We start from the raw sequence: 14,904 nt of genomic DNA, 5'->3' as shown, positions 1-14,904 counted from the left end.
CCTTCTGGTACTTGTAGTTCGTAGTGGTAGTTGGGACATGTAGTTTTCCAAATGTTTGTTGCAGATAGTAAAGGACATAATAATATTGATATACATTAATTACAGAAATATGCATACAAATAAATATTGCTCAACTTTTATTTTAACAAAACCAGAAAGTGTTTTGCTTACGACTCATTGTAATCCTACAGATATTGACAACTTTTGACATCATCACCAGCACAGAAACAGCACCCACCAAGAAGGTGTCAGTCAATATATTTTTTCTTTGTTTTTCTGTGACCAGGACTTCAGGCTGCGTACCCTGCAGCTATATCTGTGACCAAGGGAATGTAGGACGACTTGGACAGGGAATTCACGGGGAGTTTATTTTCTGAATGAGAGGTCCCCAACCCAGAAGAAAGTATGCATGAGGAGGAGCACGGTGCCCCATGTCACAAGGGCATATGAGGATGCATTTTTGTGCTGAGAACATTAAGGGGATAAGTGTGTCAACCACATGTCATTAACTTCATGTTTTTTTTTGTGTTATTAGTAAATTGACAGGTAGTTTTTCAAACCATCATTTTACTGCATTATAGACTGTGAATATCCCAACATATTTGCCCCATTGGTAAGTCAACCATAGATCTTCCCAAACTGAGATGCAATTGTCAAGGCTACATACCAGTGAAATAGTTATAACATTACATTTCCTTATCATTGCACATAATATGGCCACTATGGCCATACGGTAAGATATTTGTATTACAAAATATGAATACAATGTAGAATCCTCCTAGTGTATTTATAATACCTGCTTGTTTCAGATTGGTTTGTCCAGTCTAGTCTGCACCAGACTACCGTACCACAGACATACTGTCTGTCTGTAGTTGATGTTGGTTGTTGCACACATCCCTTAGATTTCTGCATCCTACCCGGTGCTTTTTATTCCAATAACAACTAGCTACAGTAGCCCGCTCTACCTATAATTTGATTATTTCAGGGGACATTGTCTTTGGTGAGTAATGTGATCGCATGTTGTGTGAGTTTTATTGACATGATGTTGGAGATCGGGTGATGTCGCTGCTGTCAGTGTGTTGGCACAGGGCAAGACGAGCGTATGGTGCAAAGCTTGCCAGTCAAGAGCAAAGCATTCGTGTGCTGTACATTATTTTGTGCCCAATGTTTTGAATATATCGACTGTAGGTCTCATTGAAATCTTTCACAACTTGGGAAGCTGGGGAGTCTTGCAATGTCTCCAGCAGGCTCCCAGAATGAGACCAGTACAGATCATTCATTGCACCTTGACACCTTGTCAGCTCAGAGTAACTATCACAGTAATCGGGCATGTAACAACATTTCCCTTGCCATCACTACAACATTCACTTGCACTGATGTTGAGAGGTGGTAGGGTTTGGGACACATTTGTAGAAAGGAGATTTTAACATTTATTTTACACAATAACATACTGTATTCACAACATGATTTTTAACGCAGTGTTTTCGTTTGCGCAACAACTTCTATTCTATGAATTCACTGGAAGAAGGATTGGCTAACCTCACCTAAAGTGCACTAGTATTGTGAGAGAAACCCTTTTAAATTGCACCATTGATATACAGATCATATCACAAGTGAGTTTTAGAACCTTCATCTATTAAGATGAGAGAGACAGTTTTGAACCATTATTGTGATTACACAATCTAATCTGATTACAATAGACCAATGACCGTTCTGGGTAAAGGGTTGGACTCTAGACCATCATGTCAACTAATAAGAGCAGTGTGTATATATCATCAAATGTTTCCTAACACCAGTAACTTTGTTGTTATCATAAAATAAACACCCATGTATTTCTTAAGACTATAGTACAGTGAATATTTAAAAATAAAATACCAAAGACTGCACAGGGACTTTAACTTCATGTGCTTGAGTGACAGACTGCTACATACTGTAGAAGATATGCAGAAATATTGCATTGTGGGGGTTCCTGATGTTTTCCTGAGCTTTCTTTTATCTCACAGACAGACTTCAAAACTTACAGACATGTCGCGGTCATGAATATCAGACAATGGGGCATGTTTTGTGGATATTCCAGTTTCAGGACAACATTCAATCGGATCAAACATCACCCGGCAACAGTTGCGACACCTGGAAGTAACTGCATTAGAGCTATTGTCTGTGGAGACTGTTTCGATTATAAAACCCGCACTGCAGCAATTCCTCAGGCTCTGGCTGGCTAGCAAAAGTTTTACTTCAATTGCTAGCTAGTTCGAAAATGTATCTACACAGTAACACCAACATCAAAATATTAAGGGGTTATAAGTGTAAAATCACTAACACTATCAGTAATTTTTTTCCAGACTCCAAACAGTCAAACACTGATGAGTTAGAAATCAATTTCCCCAAACCAGATTTGTTTGTGGTATAGAAATAAAGGGCTCCCTCATTTAAATTACAGCTAAGCTAATTTTCTAACACCCTATATTAAACAAATTCAACATTCAGACTGACAAATTTGACTCTACGGATTCTTGTAAATTTCTTTTCTAAGAGGTCATTCTTTGGCAGATATTAGTCCATCATTCTCATGAATATGTAACAGAGTTAAGAGTGCATCAGGAGCTCACTTCACAGCTTGAAACATCACAGGTGACGCTACCCAGTTGGTATTTTACGTAAAGTTGAAATTGTTTGAACATTGTCAAGGAGGGCAATCACGTATTTCCATGAAGAGGATCACCAGTTCATGTCTTGTGTGACACATGCAGAAATCAACTGTCTGCAGCAGCACCGTGATGTCAATTTTGAATACAACGTTTAAAGTATACAACCATTCTTCTATCATTGTCTGAAAGGGAAATGGGGAACACGTAACATCGGGACTGAATATTAGGGCCAAACTCGACAGCAGTGGTGCACGATCTTTCTGTAAGACTTTCTGATTTTAATGGCTAAAGTGGCGGTGCCCTCTACCCTCGCTTAATTGCCCACAATGCTCCTGGATAACAGCCTTTGCTACAGCTTCACTTCAATGAAAATGACAAACTGAGGGAACTGACAAGTCAATTACATTTCTTGCAAGTAGTTAACATGTTTGGACTGTCGTAATTGAACAAAGAAATGGACTTCCAATCAGGGCCGACTCCAGGCATAAACAACATAAGTGGTTACATAGGGCCCCGGCCGCAAGGGGCCTCCGACTGCTAGGGAGAGCCGACCGACAGGGGAGGGGGGCCCCAAAGGAAATTTTGCTTAAGGCCCTCAAAAGGCTAGAGCCTGCACTGCTTCCAATCATTGCACTAACACTAGTTAGCTTGAAACTACCACTAACTTCCTTTATAACGGACGTAGATAAATATAATTGTTATCCACTAGTTCATCCATTGACAAAGTCCTGTGATTGTAGATAATTTCCTACTTACCCAGAATCAGAAGACATTTTTTAATTATCCTCTCTATGTATCTGTATGCCCGTGCGGGCAAAAAAAGTTTGACACAATCTGTTATGATAAGTAACATTAACAAATTAATTACAGTTTGATTACTATGTATGGCTTTGCATTTCTATACAGAAGGTCTATTTTCCTGTGGAGGAACTGGCTCCTGCCAGCCAACTTACATCAAGTGTGCGAAGCTAACAAGCTAACAGAGACGTAAACATCATTTGGATCAATCTGTTTAACTATGGGTAACTAGGAAGTCATATCAAATCCTGTTAAAGAGCACCGTCTTTAAGGTAGACGTTCTTACTAAGCCTCCTCTTTCTCCTGTGTGGTCAAATAACACTCAATAAATTAAGGAATATTAATGTGAAGTACACCGAGTTGAATAGAGGTATAATCTTTATATCAGTCCCATTACGGCTTCTTTGAGGCAATCTCCCTTTTGAAGTAGTGGGTGTTCTTCTTTACAAGTACAATTCCTTGGTCGATCGTTCCAGATGACCGGGCAGATGTCATGTGATTCTTCCTAAACCAATTATAAGTTCCAACCAGACATTCACTTTAAAATGCTGGACGCCCTCAGCGATGATGTCCATGCTAGAATGTGTTAGATACTTGAGTCTTCTATCCATATCTATGGCAGCAATACAAGAACCGAGATAGGGCTACAATCAGTAAAATATTTACTGTAAGTAAAATGTGGTATATCTTGTGAGCATATACAGACTATTATTGCCACAAACATGTGATCGTTTGCATATACTGCAGTGCAAATTTTAAAAAGGATACTGCATTGTCTTTCAGTAAACTTGGATAGAAGGATAATAAGCCTATGTTTTATAAACATGTTTTCATAATGTAGCGGTTGGTAAATAATTATTTATGGAAGTCTAGATAGTGTGCCTCCATAATGTGATTAAAAACCTTGAAATGGTATGTATTTCCTTTCCGCCTTCCCGTTTGTCTTTCTTAGCTTTTTGAATTAGAGCACCTTTTCAAAAAACATGAGGAAATTCTCCATTAAATTGTGCGGGATCAACAAAATCAAGTGTTCCAGATTGAATTTCAAGGAAGTCTCCTCGTTCACCAAGTTAAAAACATTTCAAGAGAATCCCCCAAGTACCCTATTTTTCCAGAAATCCTGGTCAGAGGATTTCTGTAATCAGGAGGGAATAAGCAGTCCTAGGACCAGGATTTCTGAAAAATTTATATTTTGGGTAAGTTACCGTAATTCTCTAACCCTAATCGCCACAATGGACAAATGAAGTGCGGACAGTCCAGTGACTATGGGTTGATCACAATAAATAGAACTGTATTTCCTTTTTATTCCTCCTGTGTTAAACATCCACCACTGCAGCAAGACATTCCAGTTCAGCTTCACCATCAGCACCCCTCACTCGGTCCCTTCACTAGACCAGTAGTGAGGTGTGGCGTAAAGCACAAGAGTGTGTTTGTGAAATGACAAAGTACTCTTGGTAATAGGCAGACTGTGGCTTCTGGCGGCAATGGTCATCGTGGTGATTGATATATGTGTTGCTGTATTGTGCGATATATTTGTCGTGGGGGGGGGGGCGGGACGGAGTTGTGCGTGCCTCCCCTTCAGCACTCCCCTGCAGCGATCAGCTCCCCCCCGGGTCTCTCAGACAGCCTGACCCCTTGGCCCCCCGCCCCCTCTTCCTCCATGCTGAGCAGCTGGTGCATGCTGAGCAGCTGGTGGGAGGGTATCCGGGTGAAGACCGCAGGCTGGACTGCTTCAGGCTCCTCTTGTTCCATTAGAGGCCCTGTAAGGTGGCGGTCGGCCAGAAAGGGTGGATTGGGGCTGGGACTGGCACCGTTGAGATAGGTGGTGGTGGGAACCGTGATTGTGGAGAAGACCGTGTTGGTGGACTCTGGGGTGCTGTCTTTCTTTTCTAAAAAAAAAGAGAGAAAAACAAAACGTTACACAGTCCCAGGGTTTTTTTCCTGACCACATGACTTCACCAGGAAATACTTTCAGCAATAGCTATGCCTTTGTAGATGCCTTGGTTGTTATGAATAACTTTCACACTACAAGTAAACCTAATGATTGTATTAGATTCCTGTGGAATCAGTCAGACTGGAGGATATATACTCTATAAAGGCGAAGGCTTAGCTGCACTGGTGACCGATCCTTCCTGAGATGAGACACTGCCATCTTACCAGTGATGGAAGCAGAGACATGGACAATGGTGTGTGTGCCTTCGATGAACACAGCATCCAGGGTGTGGTCTGTGGGCAGAGGCTCTGTGCTGACGGTCTCTACCTTGTTGGGCTTACGGATGGTCAGCATGTATGGGTGAACATCCAGGGAAAAGTTTCGACTGTGCTTTTTCTCCATGGCGCTCAAGTCTGCAGGTGGCATTCAACAGATATGGTCCGGGGGGGGGGGGGGGGGGTGAGACACCACAGCAAAATGCTACTCAAATTGCATAACTTCATTGTACAACTCTACGCAGCATCACATTATCACTTTTTCTATGCAAAACCAAAGTAAGAAGCTGTTTCAGTAAAATATCCAAAGAAGCATTATAGCAAAATTGAGTAAGCATAAACGTTGTTGCTTTCCATCATTCTAATCTTATGTCATGTCATTGGTCTCAGTACAGTACCTTTGGCTGAGGGTGGATACTGCGTGCTCTTGCTCAGTGGAGCAACATAGTTCTCTGCCATGGTTTTCCTCCTCACAAGTTTGGGCTTCTCAGGCTTAGTGCTGTTTTCTAGACGTGTTATTGACAGAGGTTCCTTCACAATGGACAGATACGGACAGTTACTACGACGACCCCAAGAATGAGAGATGATGAACTTATTTGAATAATTAAGTCCTTGAATTACTGAGGGTTACCTTAGGTTTACACCAAAGTAAAAAGAAGCTGGGATGAGATAACAGCAAACTAGATATTTGCAAGAAAAGTAAGATATCTGTAAGTAAGACTGTAAAAGTAATATATTATTCTTAATTATGGTTCAAAACGTTAACTTTAGGTAGCTGTGATTGAATAAGGTCTGTGCCATGTTTTGCTCACAGCCGAATTTCATATTTATTTTCTATCTATTGTGTCAGGTGTGCTCAATAAATTGTCATGTATTGCTTATATTGCTCTGGTCCGCTGAGCACACCCACTCAACAGTAAGTGGTGCTTTGCCTTTTAACACAGTAGATGGGAACAACTATTACAGCTTATATTTATTTAGCAGGAAATCCACAGGTGTCTCAATTTGGGTGATTGGTGTTTAGCCATAACACAGAATCATTAGGTGTCATTCCCTTTTAAACAAATACATAGCTTTTCCAGAACCAAGGTAAGCTGACAAAATATACAGACTTGTTGCTGGCAACTCTGAGGACTACCACGCTGGGTGTTACCTTAAAGGGTTGGGGCAAGGGGTTAGAGCTGGGGATCCACTTGATCTTCTTGCGCGGCCGTTTGATGACTAGCGGCTCCCCTCCCAGCTCTCCTACCCCCAGTAGAGAGGGGTCCATATTGGGATCCAGGGTCTGGATACCGGAGTCCCTCACTGTAGGTGTGACATCTTGGTTAGACTGGGCCAACGCAGCCAGAAGCTGCCTCACCACATTGTCATACATGAGGTCACTCTCATTGGTAATGAAGTCCAGGCGGTTGAGTGACTTGATGTGATCCCGGTTCTCGTTGCAGAACATCGCCAGGATGTTGATGTCGCAGAACTGGGACTTCTGCCAGCGCCGTCGTGTCTTGATGCCCACCTTGTGCAGTTTGTCGAATACAAAGTTGGACTTCCGCACCACGAAGAGGTGCAGCAGGTTGACCAGGATGACCAGGTTCATGGTGCTCAGCAGGGCGATGTCCACCGCCGCCATGATGCGCTGCAGCTGCACGGCCGGGAGCTTGCAGTTGACGCTGAGCCTCAGCTCGGGGATGCTGCTGGAGTCCGGCGGCTCCCCCAGGGCGCAGCTGAACTCATTCTGGCGCTGCCGGTGCCAGTAGGCACTCAAGTAGGAGATGGGGATGGAGCTGAGGCAGATGATGGCCAGGTGACGTGCCAAGTACAGCTTGGCCAGGAAGTTGCTCTGGCCCCGCCGCTCCAGGTACTTCTCAAACAGGTTCTGCTCAGGGCTCTTCTCCTTCTCCGCGTTCTCAATGATCTCTCGTCTCTCTTTCTCTGTGATGCCAGGTCCTTTTGACTGGATCTGCTTCTCGATCTTGGGAGCCCGGCCCTCGGCAGCCCGGTGATAGCAGTTGTCGATCTCGTGAAGCAGGAAGTTGAGCTCTGAGGTAAGTCTGGTGGAGGCCATGAACTCCCAGCCCAGAGCAGGGATGTACATGATGCCGGCGAAAGCCAGCAGGGCATAGGGTAAGAACTTGTGCTCAAAGAGCGAAGGTCGTAGGTCAGGTTCGACCCCTGGCACAGCGTCACGCAGCTCTGTCCAGCAGTAGCCTCGTGCATACAGGGCCTGGTCGCGGGTGAAGTTATGAGGCGTGTAACAGTAGATCGACTCCTCTGAGACAGAACAGATGGAAACTTGGTCATACAACATCATGACTGAGCGTTATTGCTTTTTAAAATGTTATTTACCTTGAGATAATGAATAAACCATTGGTTGAATTACATTTCTGAATTTCCTTGAACAGTCATTTTATAGATGTTTCTGGGGAAAATACTTTTGATCCATTTTATACAGTTGTGTCAGAAGAGCTCTCTATTTCATTAATCTTTCGAAGACAATGAACTGCCTCGCTCCTCTGAAAGTGATACTGATGAGTCAGGTATAAAACTATCTGCAATGAAGGTTAAGGAAAAAGCAACATTTTAAAGGGGTATTTCACCCAAATAACAATGTTACATGTTGTTTCTTTACTCTGTAAGCAGTCTATATACAAGGTATGACATCAATCCCTGGTCTAGTTTTATTTCAGTTAACATTTAAGCATTTGTGGCACAAAAAGTCCATCATCTGAATGTATCTAATGTCCAACCAAGGCACATAATGTGCAATATTTTGGATAATGATACCATGAATATGTGGCATCAATATCATTCCAATATCTTATACATATCCTTCCCTCCCAATTACTTAATTGATGATTAGGGTCTTGCCTTGAAGCAGAAACCTGTGTATTTTGGGTGAATTGCCTTTTTAAGCTGCACATCAATTCCATCCAGTCTTTCTCTGTAAATTGCTGAGCACAGTGGCAGCAAAGCAGTTTGACTGATGACTGTCGAGGTCAGGGGCGCATCTGGCCCTGAGGTACACTTGTAACTTTCATTTAATGAGTGTTGAACCGAGCTTGAGAACATTACACACTGGCTGGGGAGCCCGGAGCCAGGAGACTGGAGAGAATGAGCTGGAGAGAAGGAGCTGGAGCTATAGAGAAGGAGCTGGAGCTCAGCCCAGTAAAGGCCTTTTTTATTTTTTTTAATAATATCTCTGTATGCTACTTGATTTTGTACTGGGACTATTTTAGGAGACCTAAATTCACCTGAATTAGTTCATTTCGAAGGCAGCCACTAAGGACATCGGTGCAAAAAGTACTTCACATTGCACAGCCATTACTGGTTGTCGCCTAGTGTTTCATAATTTAAAAGGCATTTGCCTTGGATATGGTGGGTAACTCACGTTTTGGGCATTTGGGGTAAGCTGTGCTGAGAATGCTGAGATTGGCACCCAGCCTCCCAGGCCCAACCATGTCCCATGCCACTTATGCCCGCTCAACACTAAGTGAAATGCTTGGTCACAGCTGGTTGGTGTTGCTATGCAGATAGCCTGACTCAGCATTGAGTCAACCTCTTCTCCCTCCCATTCACTCTACTCCATTTCAGTTCAGCAGTGTAGCTCAGCCCATGCCTGATCTCTGCACTGATCTCTCGTCACACCAAACTCCAGAAACACTGCATAGTTAACCCTTACATGTCCCAGATATCTCTTTGGAGTTAAGGCACTAAAAGGAGACGTGCCAAAGAACAATTCAGGAAAATAGTCCTAATATGTTATAAATTCTGAGTTCCACTGTTGGCGGTTTGTCTCTGATAATAAATGTGGAATAGTAAGAGATCTAGGCTGTATGTGTGGTTGTTTTTCTATATAACCACAAAAAGTTTCCTTCCCAGCTTGCTGTGTTGGTTTGGTGTTCACTGGCAGCACAGCACTGTCACAGCCCCCCTCTAGTGGTCATCTGCAAGACCTGGGTTAAAATACTTCTGGACGTTTTTGCATTAGTAATAGAGATGGTGAGTGGACTACTCTGGGAATATTTGTTCCAGCATGGCCATTACCATTACAGGCATTTGCCATTTTTATATAATCAAATGGATGGGTCATACAACTTGTGGGGTGGGACAACACATAGGCTTTTCCCTCCTGATTGCACCATTGGTTATTTGCCCATCCATCCTGGAGAGATCAGCCAGTACATGATGCCGAAGTGGCCTACTTTTAACATGGAGATGGACTCAGTGGCGCCGCCCATGCTTGAACAGCATGGAGTGCCAACATTTAAATTTTTTAACTATTCCAGAGTTTAAATGGACCCCAACAAGTTAATTCAAGCATATTTACAGTATTTAAAATGATTGCCTGCTACACCGTCCGGATCGCCAACTGACCTGCGAAGTTCCTTGTGAAGACGAGGGTGACAAGCAGGATGGGGATGATGACAGTGCCAATGGTGACGACACGGTCAAACGGCAGCTCCAGTTTGAGCTGGACCATGAGACCGGCTAGCATGCCTCCCTTCTCATCCTGGGAGGAGCCGGGCAAGATCAGCTCCTTCAGCTTCTCCCCCGCCAGCAGAGCTGTGGCCATGTCTAAATTCTGCTCGAGGATGTTCTGCATCCGGCCAAAGAAGACAACGGCTGCCCCCTCCTCCTAGCTACCTCACCCACTTCCACACAATGGGCTGCTTTAACACAAACACACACACATACAAACACACAGGACTGACTTTCTCAGGGCCAGACCTGGTTATGTGGTTATGAATGGTCAGTAATGGCTGGGTCTTGAAGTGATGGTCAGTCTCTTGGGTGTATTGGGGATCTTCACGGTGTGAGTGGGACCGCCGCTCCTCCGGCCCCCCCTTTTCCTGGCTACCTAGTCACACATTTATGAGGGTCTCAAGGCCAAAGCTGGTGTCAGGAACAAGCTGGGGTTTGATGGAGAACCTCGGGAATGTTCACTGACGGCGAGTGAGACAGACAGATGCTCTCTGACAATCTCTTCCCGCGCTGAGAAAGGACATTGTGTCAGTCAGTGGTTTGCAGAGCGCTCCAGTTGTGCTGTGTACATTCTGTCTCTGTTCTCTCTCCCTGTTACCTGGTCAAGGTCTACACTCACTGTGTCAGACTCAATGGAGGATAGATAATCTTCCTCTTAGTTCCCAATAAGTGTGGTTTCCAGTGGATAAGCTGGCATGGATTTACAGGGATACCTACATCGCTTCCGACTTCCTGAAAAAGACAGATGGACAATAAGTCAAGAAACATACATATTTAGTATATCTACGCTAAACACACTATATGGGCAAAATGCAGGCCTTGTACTAGCTCAGAAAACACTGAAAAGAATCCAACATCACCAATCAGAATCACCAACCACAATCACCAATCAGAATCACCAATCAACAAAACCACTCAGGAACGTCACTCAGGAACACCAAGCAAGAATACCACTCAGGAACACCAAGCAAGAACACCACTCAGGAACACCAAGCAGGAACACCAAGCAGGAACACCAAGCAGGAACACCAAGCAGGAACACCACTCAGGAACATCACTCAGGAACATCACTCAGGAACATCACTCAGGAACACCAAGCAGGAACACCAAGCAGGAACACCAAGCAAGAACATCACTCAGGAACATCACTCAGGAACACCACTCAGGAACAGTATTTTAGCATTTTTCCCAGTAATTTCCACTCAGTAGTAATATAGCCAGGGCTCAGTTGCCTGTGAAATTTATCACTGTGGTCACATCTATATGGGATCTACAGATGTGCGTACATGCTTGTGTTTGTACAATATGTGTATGTATTCGTATATGTGTTGATAAGCATGTGTGTGTGTCTGTGTGACCAGCATCTGTGTGTGTGTGTGTGTGTATTTGTGTTGTTGTGCATGCAAGTGTGTGTATGTGTGAACAGCATGTGTGTATTTGTGTCGATGAGCATGCTTGTGAACAGCATGTGTGTGTATTTTTGTCGATGTGCATGCTTGTGAACAGCATGTGTGTGTATTTGTGTCGATGTGCATGCGTGTGAACAGCATGTGTGTGTATTTGTGTCGATGTGCATGCTTGTGAACAGCATGTGTGTGTATTTGTGTCGATGTGCATGCTTGTGAACAGCATGTGTGTGTATTTGTGTCGATGTGGATGCGTGTGAACAGCATGTGTGTATTTGTGTCGATGTGCATGCGTGTGAACAGCATGTGTGTGTATTTGTGTCGATGTGCATGCGTGTGAACAGCATGTGTGTGTATTTGTGTCGATGTGCATGCGTGTGAACAGCATGCGTGTGTATTTGTGTCGATGTGCATGCGTGTGAACAGCATGTGTGTGTATTTGTGTCGATGTGCATGCGTGTGAACAGCATGTGTGTGTATTTGTGTCGATGTGCATGCGTGTGAACAGCATGTGTGTGTATTTGTGTCGATGTGCATGCGTGTGAACAGCATGCGTGTGTATTTGTGTCGATGTGCATGCGTGTGAACAGCATGTGTGTGTATTTGTGTCGATGTGCATGCTTGTGAACAGTGCATTTCCCCTCATCTCCACTGCCGTTCTCAGGGAGAGTTGCTGCACACACACACACACACACACACACACACAGGAAGGTTACTTGAATGTCCTTACAGAGGACTGTTATCACATTTCCCCCCACTCACCCCCTCCCCACTCTGTCTTTATCTCCATTTTCCTCTCTCTATTTCTTTCTCTCCATTTCTTCCCCATTTTTAATTCTCTCTCAATCGGCATTAATAAATGTATTCCTTGAGCCCCCACAGATGCAGGGCCGTTCAGCAGAGAGGCAAGGCTGTAGTGATGACATTGTGAAGGGATCGGGGGACATGAAACCTGACTGGTAACGGGATTGTTCGAATAATTCATGTCCTATTCAATAAAATGGCTTCCCTGACTCTCAGCCTCCTGCCCTCACACCAACCATTAACACGTTTTTAAGGGGATTTGGCTCCTCATGTTGCAAATCTTAAACTGTTGAATGCATTCAAGCATTGCATTTTTCAGCATGCTATACACAATGCAAATGTTGTATATGTGCGCATGACATGCACTGTGCAGTATTGTTCAGAGTCATTCTACAGTAAAATGAATAATTCATTGTGAGACCAAATGGAAACTTTTTAAGCCACCCATCATGAAACATTGGTAATAATATAAAATTTTCCTGTAACCATTATGTGCAGTGTTGTAACCATTAGTGGGGAAAATGCAAAACCTGTAGTTTCAGATCTTGCTCTCTGATCTCTTACTAATTTGGATATATGTACCTTGGGTAAACCTCAGACCATGAGCAAGCCCTGAAATTTGAATGAAAGGCCTGGCATACTTCACATCATATTTGATTTACAACTAAATGTTGCCACTTTTTAAATCAAGTTAGCCTTATAGAAAACAATACAACGTTTCAGAAACAGCTTCGGGCAGTGATGAGCCCTTGGCTCTGGTCCAAAAACAGATTACGCTCCACAGTTGGACATTCTACAGGCTTCTAGCGGGGATGCCCAGTAGTGTAACTAGATCATTATGGGCCCCTGCGCAAGAAATGTTACTAAGCCCCTAGCCACAATATGCGTTAGACGCAGTGATCAGGTGGCAGAGCCAAGGGCTATTGCCATACAGACACACCCAGGCAGTATTTAACCTACTGTAGACAAGATTGTTGAAGATATGTTGGGAGCCCAGCACGCAAGAACCTATCTGCACTCTAGGGGGCCCATACAAATCCAGACTCCAATGCGTTTGCACTGCCTGACCCTATGGATCTGGTGCCTGAATTGAGTATACACTATGTCATATGCCTGGTTATGGCTGTCCATGTTAGACAGACCAACACTGTCTCTCTCTCTCTCTCTCCCTGTCATCAGACTTTTGTTGGAGAGTCCTGTAAAAGAAACGTGGCCCTGTCATCTTTATTTTGAGCATAAACTGAGTGTGGTCATAAACAAGTAGTGTGGACTGGTCCCAAACTGGCTTTAGACTAATGGCTGTTATAAAGGAAGAAAGGTGAATCATTTAATTTCACATCTACTCAGTACAGGATAGATGTAATGCTAAAGAAATCCGCTATGGCTTTAAACTGCACTAAAAAGTCAATCAACCCTGCACGCAATGACACTTTTATCAAATGCCATCTAAACAAAACACTAACAAAACAAATATGCTGTTTTGATTACGCTATACAGGAAAACGTATGATATGATATGGTTTCCTCTAACCGACTGAACATGTAACGTTTGACTAGTCTTCCGCTGGCTATTGGTCACTTACATCAAAAGAGGAGCGAACAAAACACGACGCTTTAAGTCAACCATCATGCACGCCATTTCAGCACTCGGAGTGGTGGACAGCAAAAGAAATGTAGACCGGTGGGTTAAATATATGTAAGTCTGAGGACTCCTATGAAACTCTCAGCCCCGTAAGATTCTATAGGCTACTTGTGTAATAGCGGCAATCCACCTGTGCATGTTGGCGATAGGTACATTGAATTCATCGTCCATCATAAGGAAAATACATCAACCCGAGCATACTTTGTGTATTTAAAAGACCCATTTCACACAAACAGAGGAAATATAATGTGCTCACCTTTTTTGTGCATCATCGGCGTGCTAACAGTTAATCTGCAGTGCGGGCGAGCCGCTTCAGCGTGTATCCGGGCACACCGGTTTGTTCCGCCTTTGGGTTCCTCAACCCCCCCATCCCGGTTTGTCTCTCTCCTCACCTCACAAGACGAGATAATGCTTTATGAACTGATCATTTCTTTATCGCATTTTTCCAAATTGAAACGACAAACAGACCTACTGATCTAGTCGTTAATTCGATAACCCAAACAATAGAATGTGGATGTTTGGATATTGGTACACAAGCACACATACACCCCATACTAATATTCTGGGAGGGTCCGTGTCTGGAGACGTCGCTCAAGGGCGCCAATAAGTCCTTATGGGGAAACAGCCAGTAGCTACAGTGAACACAGTCATAACTCGTCTCAACCCCTACATGTCATCCGTATAACTGGACAAGGACAATGGTGTGTCTGATTATTTACGGTTGGCTACCTAGAATTTTGTGTTGTTACTTGGATGGATTTTTCTGGCAAGACTCAGATCGGTCAGACACACAGCAAGAGAGCAAGCCAAGTCGCGCGCGCTCCAGACTCCGTTAACCGGTGGTCAAGTTCCTCTAGCCAGTTTTCGCTCATTATGCCTCTCCTCACATCGGCTTTCAAATGGGGTTCCTATCCGCTGCT

At 43.7% G+C, this 14,904-nt stretch overlaps 1 protein-coding gene across 2 annotated transcripts; it reads right to left on the bottom strand.

Annotated features, from left to right (window-relative positions):
- Positions 1–124: 124 nt before the first annotated feature.
- panx2 (pannexin 2) lies at positions 125–14,545 on the bottom strand. 2 transcript variants are annotated; one of them, XM_020040475.3, is made up of 7 exons: positions 14,241–14,545; positions 10,732–10,865; positions 10,026–10,643; positions 6,808–7,922; positions 6,053–6,185; positions 5,604–5,792; positions 125–5,335 (listed from the first exon to the last, which is right to left on the bottom strand). In XM_020040475.3, the coding sequence occupies exons 3-7, from the start codon at positions 10,252–10,254 to the stop codon at positions 5,025–5,027; spliced, it is 1,977 nt and encodes a 658-aa protein (XP_019896034.1). In that variant the 5' UTR covers positions 10,255–10,643; positions 10,732–10,865; positions 14,241–14,545; the 3' UTR covers positions 125–5,024. The 2 variants fall into 2 exon arrangements, with proteins under 2 accessions (XP_019896034.1, XP_010881670.1); XM_010883368.5 differs by having other exon boundaries at positions 10,753–10,865.
- Positions 14,546–14,904: the final 359 nt, after the last annotated feature.

The sequence above is a fragment of the Esox lucius genome, chromosome 19 (assembly GCF_011004845.1).
Source record: "Esox lucius isolate fEsoLuc1 chromosome 19, fEsoLuc1.pri, whole genome shotgun sequence".
Taxonomy (NCBI): Eukaryota; Metazoa; Chordata; class Actinopteri; order Esociformes; family Esocidae; genus Esox; species Esox lucius.
Note: the sequence above shows the minus strand (reverse complement) of the source record. Positions and strands in the feature narration are given on the sequence as shown.